The following is a 15,751-nucleotide window of genomic DNA, read 5'->3' as shown; positions in this document are numbered from 1 at the left end:
CAATTTATTCTTAATTTATGACTGAGCAAGAGTAAAATTAAATTTTAAAAATGGAATGAAATGCTTTCCAAGATTAATATTTTCCTCTACCGAAAATAAATTTCCATTAGATACTTACCTCCTTTCACAGTTATAACAAATCAGCTTAAAGCGGGTTGGCGGTAAGGGAGGTCTTACTGTAATTTTACTTTGAAAATGTTCTTGCCATCTTAAATTTCTTACTTAAGAAATTTACTCATTACTTCAATATTTACATTACGAATAATTCATAAAAAAACAAAACAAGGAAATTCATGTCTGTAAAATATTAAACAAAATTTCAGGTTTCATAAAATGTGCTGTATTTTTTGGAATATAAGACTCACCGGTGTATATGACTTTATAGATGCACCCTTATTTTGAAGACAAAGTTTTGGGGAAAAAAAAGTGCATCTTATACAACAAAAAATACGGTATACAGTTTCATCAAGCCAAATAGTATTCACATTGAAGAATCATTTTCAGGATTTGTTGCCACAGAATCTAGTGATAAAATGTGGCTTAGTGCGTGCACCATAGATATCCACTAACATTTCATAGCATATTACTGTAGCTCTTAAATAGCATGCTAACATTGACAAAAACATACCTGATGTTAGCAGAATGATGACTTTCAGGCAAACGTACTCGTACTGGTCTATGTGTAACCTTCGTAAGTGTTCCGTTAAATTCAACATTCTTTCGACCACTGGACCCAGCCCAACTTTCTGGGCCTGTTCTAAGGTCATGGATTTTCCTAATGAGATCCGAACTTCTTTTGGGGTTGGAATGGACCTATAGCAGCAACTCAGAAGAAGCATCTCGCACCAAGAATTGAGCAAGAGAGCAATCTGATCATCTATCTAGTTTGAAATTAAGAAGAAATTTTTTTTTCCTTTTCAATGCTTTTTTTTAAGTAACTTCTTAATAAACATACAAAAAATACATTACATGTACAAAGTTCTCATACAATGTTTACACTATAAACGATTCCGCCAGTAGTTTAGGAGAGTAAACGAGAAGTGAACTATTGTCTAGCTGTATCGTGGCTCCGATTTCAATCCCCCTTTAGTAATGATTTTTGACTGAGAGGGGGTTGAGTTCGACAGTCTCTCTATTTTACTGTAACCTACGCGCGCGTGTGTGTGTGTGTGTGTGCGCGTGTGTGCGTGTGCGCGCGCGTGCATATATATATGTATGCTGTTACTTCACAGGTCTCAGTCAAGAAAATGTTTTTATCTTGATATTAAAGATTTCTTTTATTTTTGTAGTGTTCTACTCATCCTACTTAACACCACCTGCCACTGTAACAGCTACAGCAGAGTTAAATGTATGACAGAATTAAGTAATAACTTCTACCAGAAGAATTTTTAAAATCTTTAATAAAAATCATAATTAACAAATAATTATTCTTAATTATGAGTGACAAGCAAGTCTCAAAAAGCCTCTATAACAATTCTGCTTAGTTCATCAGTTGGGTATCCTCGATGTTAGTGGTGTCTTTAGTCTTTATACCAGTAATTTCCGACACGGGTTGGACCTGCATAGCAAATTACTAAGCATTGAAACAGAACTGTCACATGTAAAGCTTCATGTACCATGCCTATTACGTTAGGCTAATGTAGTTATTATTATCTATGGAACTAAATGTTGTATATTAAATCTAAATAATTCTATGAATAACTAAAGTACTGTAAGTTAAATTAAAACATAAATTCAGATCTTATTCAGTATGTGACAATGTCTACAGAAAAGCAGCACAGTCTGCATGTAAATGACCTTTTATGCTACTTAAAGTGACCTTGTCAAAGTGAGTTTACCCAAGCTTGACAAGGAGCCTATGAAGAGAACAAATCAGAGTTGACCAGTTCTTAAAAGTGGAAACATAATTTAAAAAATGTTAGTATAGAATCTGAAAGTTAGAGAAAACAGGTATAGTTTTAAATCTTTGTGTGATAAATGCTTACAGTAATCAACTCATTTTTCAGAAAATGTAGCTTAACAATAAAACAAAATATGAACGTAATAACAGGAAGCATCATACACAAAAACTCTTCCCCATTCCTAAATAACACACAGCCTTCACTGGATTTAAACCTATTTTAACTATTTCACTTGTGCCTCGGTTTTCATTTTCTCGTGTTATATATGTATATTTGATTTGTTTGTTTCTTATGCATATATTTCTGGTGTAATTACAATTATTATTAATGTTTTGTAACCATACATTACTGATGATTGAATTAAGATGAATCCAAAACGTCCAATAAATGCCTCCTGTTATTAAGTTCATGTTTTGTTTTATAGTTAGACCTACAGTAGTGTTGAAGCATATAAGATTAGGGTGAAGAAAGATACTAATATCTGACAGAAACTATGTTAATTATATGATTTATACTCAATCAACGACCACACCATGGTCAACGACTGACCAAGCATGACTTCTGATGGTGTTGAATAAAATTATAAGTGCTAGTAATTTTATGTCCAAGACGAATCCACTTGGATGAAAATACATATAACGTAAAACACAGAACCGAGTGAAATCGGTACAAAATTGTGGACAGCACATGAACAAAATCAAAGATCCATCATTCATCGTAAGAACAAATAAGCCAAGATTTGATTGATAACATGACTTAGTAATCACATCCAGAAAGCACAATTAATTGTTGCCATAATCAACAACTACGAGCCAATGCTGACCGACTCTACACCAGGACTATCCTACAGTTTTGGAAAAGTCACTTTCACCTCACTTCCTCCACCTAAAGCAATAGTCAAAAAAACCAAATGACGGCACAAAGGAAATTGTACGTCAATATGCACGTCAAATACAAATCATATTATGAAAAATCAGAATGCAAATTGAAGATACCATGAACTTACCACACACAGTTTGTTCTACATCTTCACAACATACTAGCTCTTTTGGCATTTCCTTTAAACAACTGTAGACTTTACCTCAATTTATCTCTAAAAGTTCACAAGTACAGTTGCCTTACCTGAATCTCCTTAAATAGGGGTAAACTTTTACACCACTTTACAATCTTGTAGAGTCGATTGTCAGCAATGTTACTGAAAAAGTCCGAGTCGCTGTTGTTGACCTTTTCCTCAGTTTTGTTTAAGTCTTTGTCTGAATACTGCCACAGGTGTTCAACTGATAGAATCTCTTGAATAAGCTGAGGAACTTGTTGTGATCCTTGTGTCGAAGATACTTGTACACCTAGAGATTCTAAAAAACCAACAACAAAAATAAGGTAAATAAGTTCTGTAGGATATATTACAGAACACTTAAGACGTAAATGCCACGTACCCATATAATGATACTAAGACATAAAAATCCTTTTTTTATACTAGTTTAACACCAGTTTTAGTATTCAAGAAAGTATTAACACTCTGTAACACATACAAATTTAATAGCATCTCACATTTTAACCTGACCAAATAAAAAAATACAATACAAGAAACACGGTTGGAAGTCAAGAATAAAAACAACCATTTTATTTTCTATGGTTTTATCAACAGAGACGGCTGAGGAAGCAAATTCGTCATAGCTTACATGAAGCTGAAAAATGTCTGAGAGTAGTACATGCATGAAATGTAGTTGATATGGATGTGATAATGATGGCTATAAAGGTGAAAGTAGAGCACATGAGTGGCCATCCTATGGAACTCTGGGATTCATCATCAGAGAATGAAGTTGTACAATTTAAAAGGTTCATACACCATGAATGTTGACTGACAAGAACTGCTACATACCTATTTATTTAACAGATACAAAATGCAAAGCTAAGAGAAAAAACACCAATTTACAGCACTTTTTATATATCAGCCTTTTCTTAGTTATCACAGAAAAATGAAGAAGCAATGTCGAACCCAAAGAATGTTATCAGCACATATTACTAATGATGAATGCAAAGAGCAGCACACACAGCAGAGCAGGTAAAGGAGCGGCATGACATTAGTTAAAGGGTGTGGGAGAAGAGTAATGCCAATCTGTCTTTTAATTAGAAAAAGAATGCTATAAGGATGAGATTCATAATGATAAGAACTAGGAGAAGCATGACAGTGACATGAGCTAAAAGACACAACAAGAATAATAGTATCAGAGTATTTTAGTACGATGCTCTCCTCCTCATTCTGTCCCTTGATTATTAGAGGGAGCTATAATGCCACAGGGTAGATGCTTCTCGTATAATTGTCCAATCACAAATTTTCCTTTGATTACAGCCGAATCAGTATCATGGTTTAGGTTGATATTATTTCTTAGCTAATCATATCATGAGGTGTACAGTAATTTTATCTATTCATTTCGAGAAAGTGCCATGATCAACCTCCAATATCTGCATCCTTGAGGTTTAAGTTCTATGTAAGTATGTTCGAGGATAAATATGTGAAAAGCAATGGCGTTTTTGGAATGCAATAATTTTTGCTGTAGCTGCAATACCAGATATACCTTTACCCCTTTCACATCTCCAAAAATTCACACTAGTTAGCTCGCATCGCATATTAAAAACAATAAAACAAGAGATTTGCTGGAGTCACATGCTTTCAATATTTTTTTCTCTCTCTTCATTTCTTCAACTCCTGTTCTAATACCTTTAATAAGAATGATGTTTGTGTTAGCAACGTTCTCCACCTCTCACAAAAAAAGGCTCATCCTTGGGCCTTATATGAAGGTGGGACAGAAGACCAGTTACTGGGCTTCAATGTTTCTGTAGTATTCCAATCTTTGCATCTCCAATAAGCAGGATTGAAGCTGGGACCTCTCAAGTACCAAGTAAGTACTCTACAAATACAGTAAGTTGCTTATTAGAGACCCAGATATCATATCACTATTTAACCACTGATTTGGTTTGGATTTCACGCAAAGCTACACAAGGGTTATCTATGTTAGCCATCCCTAACTTAGCAGTGAAAAGCTAGAGGGAAGGTAGCTAGTCATTACCACCCACCGCTACCTCTTGAGCTACTCTTTTACCAACAAATAATGGGATTGAGCATAACATTATAACGTCCCCACGGCTGAAACGGGGAGCATGTTTGGTGGGATGGGGATACGAACTTACAACCCTCAGATTGCGAGTCAAGTTCCCTAACCACCTGGCCATGCCGTGCCACATTTAACCACTGAATCAAACAAAATATATATTGATAAATTTAAGGAACTACTAACCTCTACTGCAGCCTGGCAAAGACATCTCTGAATTGATATGTAAATGCTCCTTGCTAGAAGATGAAGAGACACTACTTGTCCCTTTAGAATCAAAACTTGACTGACTTGCCAAGGCATAGGAACACTGGTACGTGCTACGGCCACCCCGAGTTCTGTCTTCTCGAATTGCTGAAATTGATTTAATTTCTTAATATATTTAGGAACAGAAATGAAAAAGCAAAGAAAAACACCAAATTCTAACTTTTATAATTCAGTGACACAAATATGCATATGAGGATGATGAAAGCTGTTCAAAAAAGTGAACTTCATATAACCCATTTTGTCTCTAATAAATATATAGAATAGATCTCTCATGTTTAATTGCTTAAGGCATTAATTTTTAATGCTATTCAAGCTTAGCCATATTACTTAGTTCATCACAGAACCACCTGACACTATCTACTTCAAGTCTCACAGTGGGAAGTTTATAATAAAACTATTATTTTAGTGTGAGAAGGAAATAATACATAACCACTTCGTTGAGAGCGCTGGACTGCTAATTAAAAGAACACTGTTCACAAACATTAAAGTATTAGGTAACCAACTGGTAATTTACTAAAACAACTGAACAATTTATAAAGATAAGTAACTTTATTAAACTTTCTCTGAAAGTCAACGTAATATGAATGACATCTAGAATACTCCAATAGACAATTAAAAAGAATTTTAAGTTGCAAGTATACAGCATAATGTAAGAACACCAAATAAGGCCTGTGCACCTATGGATCCCCCACAACATACTCCCAATAAATTATGTCCTTGATGGTATGGGTAAACAAATTTTAAAAAAGGATTGGTTTTCTGCTCAAAACATTAGAAAGCTCTGAAAAATTTGTTTGAAAAATAACCTGGGACTTAATATCACTCTTGAAGATGAAGACTTTCTTCAATAAATTACAAAATTATTAATATTTATTATGTACATTTTTAAATATGTTATGTGCAAAATTTAAATTATTGTTATTATGAAAACAAAAAAAAGTACACTGTAAATTTTCCATGCTTATCAATGTATTCTATGTCACATTTAGTTAAAATGGTTATTAGCTGAAATAAAACACAGATACAACCTTTGGCATCCATGCTTATCAACGTATTCTATGTCACATTTGTTTAAAATGGTTATTAGCTGAAATAAAACAGATACAAACTTTAGTATCCATGCTTATCAATGTATTCTATGTAACATTTGTTTAAAATGGTTATTAGCTGAAATAAAACACAGATACAACCTTCAGCATCCAAGTAGTTTGCAAAAAGTTAAAATTACAGCAAAATCTTACCTTCGAGTTTCATGCCCATTTTCAAACATTTATCGAACCTACAAGCTGGACACTTTTTTCGGGTACTAATCACAATTTGGCAACTAGCTCCTCGCAGACAAACATAGTTCTTTTTATTTTGTACAGTTCTTTTAAAAAACCCTTTACAACTCTCACAAGAAAAAATTCCATAATGAAATCCTGAGATACGATCTCCACAAATGGGGCAGGGTCCACTCAGAAGCTGTTGACGAGAAATTCCAGCTGTGCCCGATGCTCCCAAAACACTTGGTGGTAAGTCAGGAGTTTGGCTGTCCTCACAACTTTCAGGTGGCATCCTGGTTGGACTTGCCACAAAGTCACTGGTTGTAGATTCATCCGAGGCACTTGAAGCTATGTGCAAGAAACAAAATTACTATAAAATTAACCCATCTGAGGCCACATGTAAAAATTTTCAATTTTTTTGGGATTGATATCTTGACAGGAAAAATTAGTACTAACTTGGTGATATGTATCATTGAAAAAGAAACTACTTTATTTAACTCTTTAACTATGCTGTCTTTAAAGTAATGAAAGTAATGTAAATTAAGACCCAATGACTTTCTAAATTTCTCATTAAAAAAACACCCACCAGGGTTACACAAGATTTTTTGGCCATGCATTCCAAGATACACTTGCCAAATAATTTGCTTCCAATCTTAAGTGTTTCTTTCAAATTCTTAGCTACCATTTGTTTGCACTTTTCATCATTTAAAACATGACTATATTTAACTTCATGACCTTCCAGCTTGAAACAGATAGCTGTCAAAATGAGGTCTCTTTTGAATTTTGTTTCTCTGTGTGCCCAATGATAATTATATCAGTGACATTACTATTTGCAAGTTTTTAGACAATAAACTTGACTTGTGTTGGACTTGATTTGTAAGTTGTAGAAATATTGCTTTCATAAAAACTACCCTGGTGGTTTTTAGCCAATTTTGAAATACACTACTTTGGTTAATAATTTAATATAAAATTATCATTCATTAAAGTTGTGAAGTTGTTGGCTTTCGTTGAAATATTTTTAAGTTTTTAATATGTAGAATTATTTTTTGATTTGAACTCAGGTTTTAATAAAAGTGAATATTGAGTGGCAAGTTTTGTACCAGTTGTAAAACCTGTTCTGAAATCGACGTGAAACAAAATTCTTGGAACTAAATTACAAAATAAATAACATTTTATCATCTTGAATTGTTATTTTCAGTCATATAAAAAGGGCAAGTTACAAAGTAAACAAAAAAAAAAGGTTACAGTTTAACTTTTAAGACAAAAGAAAATACTCTCAATGTTATCGTGCACTTTAAAATAGCCCAAAAATACAGTTTTCTTTAAAATATTTTTCATTTCTCATTATCTGGTTCATTTGGTATTTGAACTCAAAATGGAAGAAAATTAAATGCTAAATGGCAAAGTTTGTAGAACTTTTTTTGTGATCAAAAACATTGTATCAGAACTAATTAACAAAATAGGAAATGAAGCTGACAGCTTCTTGAATTTTTAATTTCAGTCTTTATTATTGCAGCTGTGTCTAATTTTTACACACATCCCAAAAATGCAAAATGAGTTTGTCCAATTAATTTATTTTCCGTCAAGGACAAATTTTTGAGTTAACCACGTAGCATAGACGACAATTAAATGATAATCTCTCTTTTTATTAAATGTATATTAAAAAACGTATTTGCTATTGCATTGTTTCACTAACCTGTCGATCTGGACTCCTGCCCCGAGGGGTGGTAAGACAATGGAGAACAAGTTTCAGAAGCACTACACTTGTAAGATCCTGGCCTTTCCAAAGCTGAGGCCAAGATATGGTCTTGCTTAATACCTGTCATAAGTTGGTGAAGAGTTGGAGATGGAGATGCCCCAAAAGGAATGGGTCTATTAAGGGGCATGTTCCTTGAACGAGCAGGACTACAGTTAGGAGATACCACGGCATGACCATCAGGAATGTGGTGTCTGACCTGGTTAGGACCCTGAAGGGCAGAGTATAGATAGCCTTCCACTACCAAAGGTCTATCCTAAACATCAAAATAGGTGTTTCAAATAAATTAAAAAAACAATGAATAATTTTACAAATGACATGGAAAACATATGAATACACTTGGCATCTCTCACTATTCTATAAGTTTTCATCATCAAGAGATACAATGAGTAAAATATTTCAGATTTATTAAATGTAACCCTGAATTTGCAGCTTAACAAGGCTAAAATCCCTAAAATCTGTTGAACGTTCACATCATCAGATCTTGTAGTACTAATTTTTCACTTTTGGTTGTTGTATCTTTTAGACTTGGGTCTAAAAAGAGTAAAAAATACAAAACAAAAACTGAAACTGGTTTTGACACAACATCCAAACTGATGCCTATTATTAGTTTGATGTAAACATGGCCAGAAATTTTAATATTTCAGCACAAACAATTACCAAAACAAATATAGTACGAGAACACAATTAATGACATTTAAATTAAATATTTTAGCAAAGGATGAGCCTCATTAATGTCTTAATTAATATCTTCAAGATCCAAAACAACAGTAGCTTTTGTTTCTGAAGAAGCAGCAGCAGCAAAAGAACCTTTCTTTCATTTAATATTCCGTCATGGTCACATTCATCTCAAATGCATTTATTACATGTACTTGAAACACCTTTTGACATTACACTTGCAAGTAACAAGAAGCCTATGATAATCTTCTAATGTTCTACTTTTGTCTCCTACACTTCAAAACAGAATAAAGCATCAAAAATCAACTCTTGGCCATTAAAGATAAAATAATGACCAATAGAATGTTAAATAAAGCTGAATAACACCAAAATGGATGCCCTAATCCATAGTTTTTGTTCTAGAATATTTTTAGTAAATTCAAACTTTTTCCAGATATTACATACTTCGATTTTATCCCCAATGGGGTTAATATGAATGTCTTAAGACTAGTGAAATTTTTTTATATCAATAATTGTTTTTCTTTTCAACAACATTGCTATTGAACATATCTGTTACAAAACTGTGACATTCACACAAGAACTAACGATTTATGACATTTTTAGAAATCCTCGAGAATGAGTATTATTTTTACCTATCCAATGCAAAAAAAAATATTCCCCCCAAGAGCACAGCTGAATATCTACAGACTTACAACAGAAACTGTGGTGGGCAGAGCACAGATAGCCCATTAAAATACTTCTATATTAAAATTTTTAATCTTTTGTTAAGATGTTTTAGCTAATGAAATAATTTTACTAATTAATAATTATTAACTGAATTTAGTACTGTACCACCCTCTTTACATTTCTACATGTAACAAGATTTCTTACAGCTCCAATTTTGACAAGCATACACCATAACATACTATATACAGTTTCAGTGTAATACCCGTCATTTGATTCACACAGAAAGTTCAAGAAAATGCATCTCAACACCAGATCTTACCAGAGTGAATTCATTTAAAACATTTTGTACAATATACCTGATGAGGACTGTTTGAGGGAGTATAGCCTGTTCCCTTGCTTCCAGTTTTACCCTTTCTTACAGGATGTGTTAGCGAATTTGGACTCTGGATAACAGGGTATGCTGCTGGTGGTCCCAGATGCCTACCAATGCTTGGACTTTGAGCAGGAGAATAAGAGGATATTGAGTTGGGTAGAGTAACTTCAAGGCTTGTGTTGTAATTACAGGTATTTGAAAGGCCCAGTGGTTGTTGAGAAGGGTGGACATCATTTGGATAAATGGGAGATGGTGTAGGAACAATACTAGAAAATGGACTACAGCCTGCATCTGATACAGAAGAAGGATGAACTGAAGATGTGGTCTGAGGGCTATGAATACTGCTAGCATTACTATTGCTTCTTTTCACTGCACCAAAATGGGATAATACCTAAGGTGAAGCATAATATGAATAACATATTCTACAAAACTGACAATTAAAAAAAAAACAGCTAATGTTAAAGATCAATATACCACAATAAATTAACCATTACTGCTAATAATAAATAGTCTTTAAGCTACAATTCTTATAGTTTGGATAGTTTAACAGTGTTTTAAGCAGACATTGTAACTGCTACAATCTAGTTTAAAAACCATATAGATGGCATATATAGTTCCTAAAGCTTGGCCATACTCTATTACCAAAGGTCCAAAATATAGCTGTTGAAACCTTGTTCATGTATCACAAACAGTGGCGTAACTATGCCGAAGCAATGGCTTTGGGGCCTAAACAGGAATGTCAATAATAAAATTAAAAACACTGAAAATACATAAACATTTATTTACCTGAGCAACATCTGCTTCTTAAGTTTGAAAAAACTGCCAAAAGATGGTGCAAGAAATATCAGTTGTGATGCTTGTGTGTCTCGAAGTGGTTGTGTATTAAAAGTTGTTATAGTCTTTTATATTAATATAACATAATGCTCATTATAGTGTTTTCTATATGTTAAAGAAATATAGTGTTGGTATTTGTATTATTACATTAAAAACTTAAAATATATTAATAAATGAAGAATATTTAGAAATAAGAGTTAGCTTTAGGTCTGCAAGAATTGTTTTAAACCATATTTCGGTAGGCCTTGCAGTGCTAATTTTTTCAATTAATTAATTTTTTTTGTGATGTTCGGGATTAGAGAGATGCATCTTGATCATTGGTATGTAGTTGGAGAATGGAGTGTGTTGTATGATTTTTATGTGTTTATGAAATTATGTGTGTGTCTATTTCTCTATTTAGTAATATATACATAACTGCATTTGAGCCAATGTTCTCTAGTTAAGCCACTGATCATAACCTAAACAAAAATGTACTACTACTATAGCTTGATAATTTAGAATTAAATCTTCAGTGGTATAATTCTAACCCATACAGGTGCCTAGGCTATAGGATTTAAAGAAAAATTAAAACTATGGAGCAATGTGTCAACAAGCATACTGATATGCACATGCATAAGTAACCACTATTGATTCTGTAATTTAAAGACACTGTTCACTCATTTTTATATTGTTGAATGCTGATTTAAATACCCAAAACCTTCTATATCATTAAAACCTGTGTGCACTTAAGAATGATCACACTAGCAACTGAAACGTTTTGCCTAGTTCTAGTGTTCTAGAATCTAGTTAGCTTCAATGTCTTTCTGAATATTCTATTTTATTATTTGTATCATACACATCTTACACACTTTTATCAGTGTGTACAGCACATGTACTAGTGTATAAACTCTGTCCTTGGACCAATTTTTACAAGGGTACATGTGCTGATAAAAGTAAAGGTAAATACTGATACAAGTACAATGATTATAATTTTATATCTTACTTTTACCACCATATCATATGTATCATCTGTTTCTAGCTTATTTGTATTGATATGCATCTCTTACTTGAATCAGTCTACATTCTCTCAATGTTTACCACCACCACATATATTATTTCATATATCAGAACTGATTCTCTATCAGTTTATATCTTTTCCACATATCCAGAAATATCCTACACTCGTACCTCTGTAAAACTTGTATGGCTGTGCATATCATCTATATCATTATACCACATTATTTGATCAGCACGCTTATCATTTCTTTACAAAAAATATGTTCTGAAGGTGCTTGTGAAAGTGCTCTTGGTTTAAGAATTGATCTCTAATAATAACACTGATAGCATAATAGAAAAACAAAACAATTGCTTCAAAGTATCCCCATCAGAGTTTGCTTTTGTACAGGACTAAAAATTAACCTATTTACTGACAATGTAATTAGTAGCAAACTTATATTTTCAAGTGGTAGCATTAAAACTGAGCTTTATTACTGATAATATAAACAGTACTAAGCTTATCTTTTGTGCAGTGGTAAAATTAATACTAAGCCTAAAAACTGATAACATAAACAGTACTAAGTTTATCTTTTGTACAGTGGTAAAATTAAAACTAAGCCTAAAAACTGATAACAAACAGTAGTAAGCCTATCTTTTGTGCAGTGGTAAAATTAAAACTAAGCCTAAAAACTGATAACATAAACAGTAGTAAGCCTAACTTTTATACAGTGGTAACTTTCATCCTAACCAATCATCACAACTTTACCTTCATGGTCTCTGTGGTTGCATCCACCTCACTAGAGTTAACAATATCGTCTCTCTCTACCATATACAGGTTTTTTTTTGTTGAATGATCAAGTTCACTGGTATCTTTTAGCACACAAAGATATTTAGTCGAGTCGTTTGATGTTTGGTTTTTCAAATCATCATCGGATAGTTCTCCTTCCCAAGACATAGGTCGTTCTCGATCTTGTTGATTGTCATTACCGATCACTCCATTGACTCCCTTTTGCTGTTTCTTAAGACGGAGGTTGACTGCCTCATTGGCTACAACCTGCATCACCTCTGCATCACTACCATCATCATCTTCCATTAGCATAGTATCTATGTCAATCTTCGCCATGTTTTGAAGACCTTTGACCAAGCAGGGATCACTCAACCCTTCATGATTTTTATCCATTATCAAAAACTTGACTTCTACTAATCTAAATTCATTTGAGACCAAAGTTGCATAAAGATAATCACAGATAAGTAATGATTTGTTATAAACAATTTGTTAAGGTTATTGAAAATAATGCCATAATTTGGTACTTTAATGTTTTTTATTCATGGAGAACACGAAGAAGAAATACATTCTTCTTGAGCTATGCCTTTTTTTCAATGATGTATTCCATCTGATATGTATCATTTCTATTGTCACTATCTAGCCTGTAAAGGCATACCAGTCTTTTCATTTTCCAATTTTCATATTATTTGATATCTACAAGGAAAAAGTAACATATTAATGAAAACCCTATAGAATAGTCAATAACAATATATACATATACACACACACAAAATCTCCATTCAATCTTAATAGTGGTATAAATTAGGTAGGATATAATTCTAAAAACCATATTACATTGAAAAAGTCATCATTTTTTTGTTAAACAAAGTTCCTATATTATACACTTATTTTTTGAAAGTCGCTTTATCCAGACAGACTTATGTCAGCAGATGTTATAACTGATACCACCCAAGGGTTATAAACACTATATTTTAATACATTTACGGCACAATCTTAATTTTCAACATCTCTTTATTACTTTATCACAGGTACTGTTTGTTCTTTGATATGTTCCGACACAATATACACATCAAATTGGGTTCAAATTTAATACACAGAAATTAATGTAAAAGGGGAATAGTTATTTTGGAATGTACCATATTTTCTTAAGCAACTCCATCCAATATACAAAAATTATTCTTGCTTTACAACACTATTTAATTTTCCTACCTAAAAAATTACTAATATTGGACCAACTGTGAAATTCAGGCTCTGACAAGGCAATTAGCAAGGTGGAGTATCAGAAAATCATATATGGCTATTCATTTTTAACAATTCACAACACTTGAAGAACTACAACATTTTCAATGTATATTCTTTTCATTTAGGGAGAAGTTTACATTTTATGCAATGGTATTTTTCTGTGCACCTGATACTATCATGAAATAAAGTCTTGTTTTCTGAAATACATGTTAAATGTGTTATTTCCCAAAGTACATGCTATTGTTGGTGTCTAATACTATCATGAAATAAACCCCATATCTACGTTTCCTAAAATACAAACTAACTGTTGTCTGCTAAACAAACAATCCCATCATATTTCATTTCATATTTATTTAAAGTTTAAATACAAACTGAACTGTATTTTCAATTCAATACAATTGGAGGGGGAAGGGAAGGCAATGAGACATATAATGGGGGCAAATCTAAAATTGGATTACTGAACATCATTAACTTGGAGGCTCTACCCCCTCCCCCATTAATGCCACACGCGTAGAATATTTTCTCTTATACTTGTCTCTCTTAAAAGTATGACTACTACTTTAATAGGCCTAACTAAATTATTTATGACATTACGTATTTCCGAGTTTGTTTTATATAATTGGGTTCATTAGTTCACAGGTTACTTTTTTTTCTACTTTTGATATGTGCATATATACTGTATAGTTGGATAAATTGTGAACATAAATTATTACAAATATTAAAACAGTCACACAGTAGTGATACAATAAACTTGAGTTTGTTGTGAAGCTGAAAGCTAGACAAATAAACAATCTGTGCTGTGCCAAACGTGGGTATTAAATAATCCGATTTTAACCTTATAAATTAAGCAAAAGAGTAAATAAAAAGTAAGCAAAACTATCGAAACGTATGTTTGGTATAATTATATACTATATATTTATTAATTATTTATTAATAATATATATTATTCTGTTTGTGAGGTTGAGTTCCACTCCCTACGACAGTAGGCTCATATTAAATCGCATAAAATTATTTAAAATACCTGGTGTATGTATACATTTTCATACTTCTACCAGTGACGTTTGAACTAGCCACAATTATTTACGACTTTTTATCACTTAGGAAATTTCGAAGCCTGTTGGAAAATAACTACTAAAAAGATATGGTTAACAATTATTAAACGGACTGAAAATCGTGAAGTTATTAACAGACTCATACACATTAATGTGAACCTCGATCTACAACACACTTTTCCCGGATAGATGGCTCTGTTGATAATGTAAAGAAAATATATATAATAAGGGTACACGTAACATAAAATATATTATGAAATTAATGCAGTTTTTTGTATTGCCTTTTGGACAGACAAACAGCTGAAACAAATTATCTTGTAAAGTTTTAATATTTAGATACAAGTTCAATTTGTTTTTGTTTTTTTTTGCTCTCGTTTTACACAGTACCACTAATCTGTTTTTCTCAGAAATACCACGTCAATAACCATTTCTGTACAACATTAACACAAACCTCTTTTCCTCTCCCTCTTTCATACGGATGACTTATAAATAAAGAAATACACATGGATGTCAGTCCGTGGGCGTAGTTATGAATACGTCACCTAAAACCGTATAACAACACAAATGAATCCAATGACCTCGAGTGACTTGTGACCTAACGATGAGTCAGAGACCTGGATGTGCACGTGAAAAAGACGATATACCTAAACGGGCAACACTGGCCACAGTACCACGTGCTTTCTCCCGCAGTACATCACCACTTGAGGGGCCCAACAACAACAACAACAAAAAGTTACTTATCTTCTTATAAACGCTCTTCAGACTGCGTTCACTAACCTCACAGTGGTCACGACAAAAAGCAACCAATGTAAAAAAAAAAGGTCATGCACGTTTGTACGTAATAT

The 15,751-nt window shown here is 32.8% G+C and overlaps 1 protein-coding gene across 3 annotated transcripts in view; it reads right to left on the bottom strand.

Moving 5' to 3' along the window:
* The window catches only part of LOC106468260 (nuclear hormone receptor FTZ-F1 beta-like), a 51,059-nt gene that overhangs the window by 8,003 nt on the left and 27,305 nt on the right, over nt 1-15,751 (bottom strand). For all 3 annotated transcript variants that reach the window (XM_013928678.2, XM_022396598.1, XM_022396597.1), the window contains exons 2-8: nt 12,592-13,305; nt 10,000-10,407; nt 8,240-8,555; nt 6,520-6,891; nt 5,198-5,365; nt 3,024-3,253; nt 629-881 (exon numbers count right to left, since the gene is read on the bottom strand). In XM_013928678.2, coding sequence (XP_013784132.1) covers nt 629-881; nt 3,024-3,253; nt 5,198-5,365; nt 6,520-6,891; nt 8,240-8,555; nt 10,000-10,407; nt 12,592-13,005 — 2,161 coding nt within the window. In that variant the 5' untranslated portion in view covers nt 13,006-13,305. The remainder of the gene's footprint in view (nt 1-628; nt 882-3,023; nt 3,254-5,197; nt 5,366-6,519; nt 6,892-8,239; nt 8,556-9,999; nt 10,408-12,591; nt 13,306-15,751) is intronic.

The sequence above is a fragment of the Limulus polyphemus genome, unplaced genomic scaffold, assembly GCF_000517525.1.
Source record: "Limulus polyphemus unplaced genomic scaffold, Limulus_polyphemus-2.1.2 Scaffold2939, whole genome shotgun sequence".
Lineage (NCBI taxonomy): Eukaryota > Metazoa > Arthropoda > Merostomata > Xiphosura > Limulidae > Limulus > Limulus polyphemus.
Note: the sequence above shows the minus strand (reverse complement) of the source record. Positions and strands in the feature narration are given on the sequence as shown.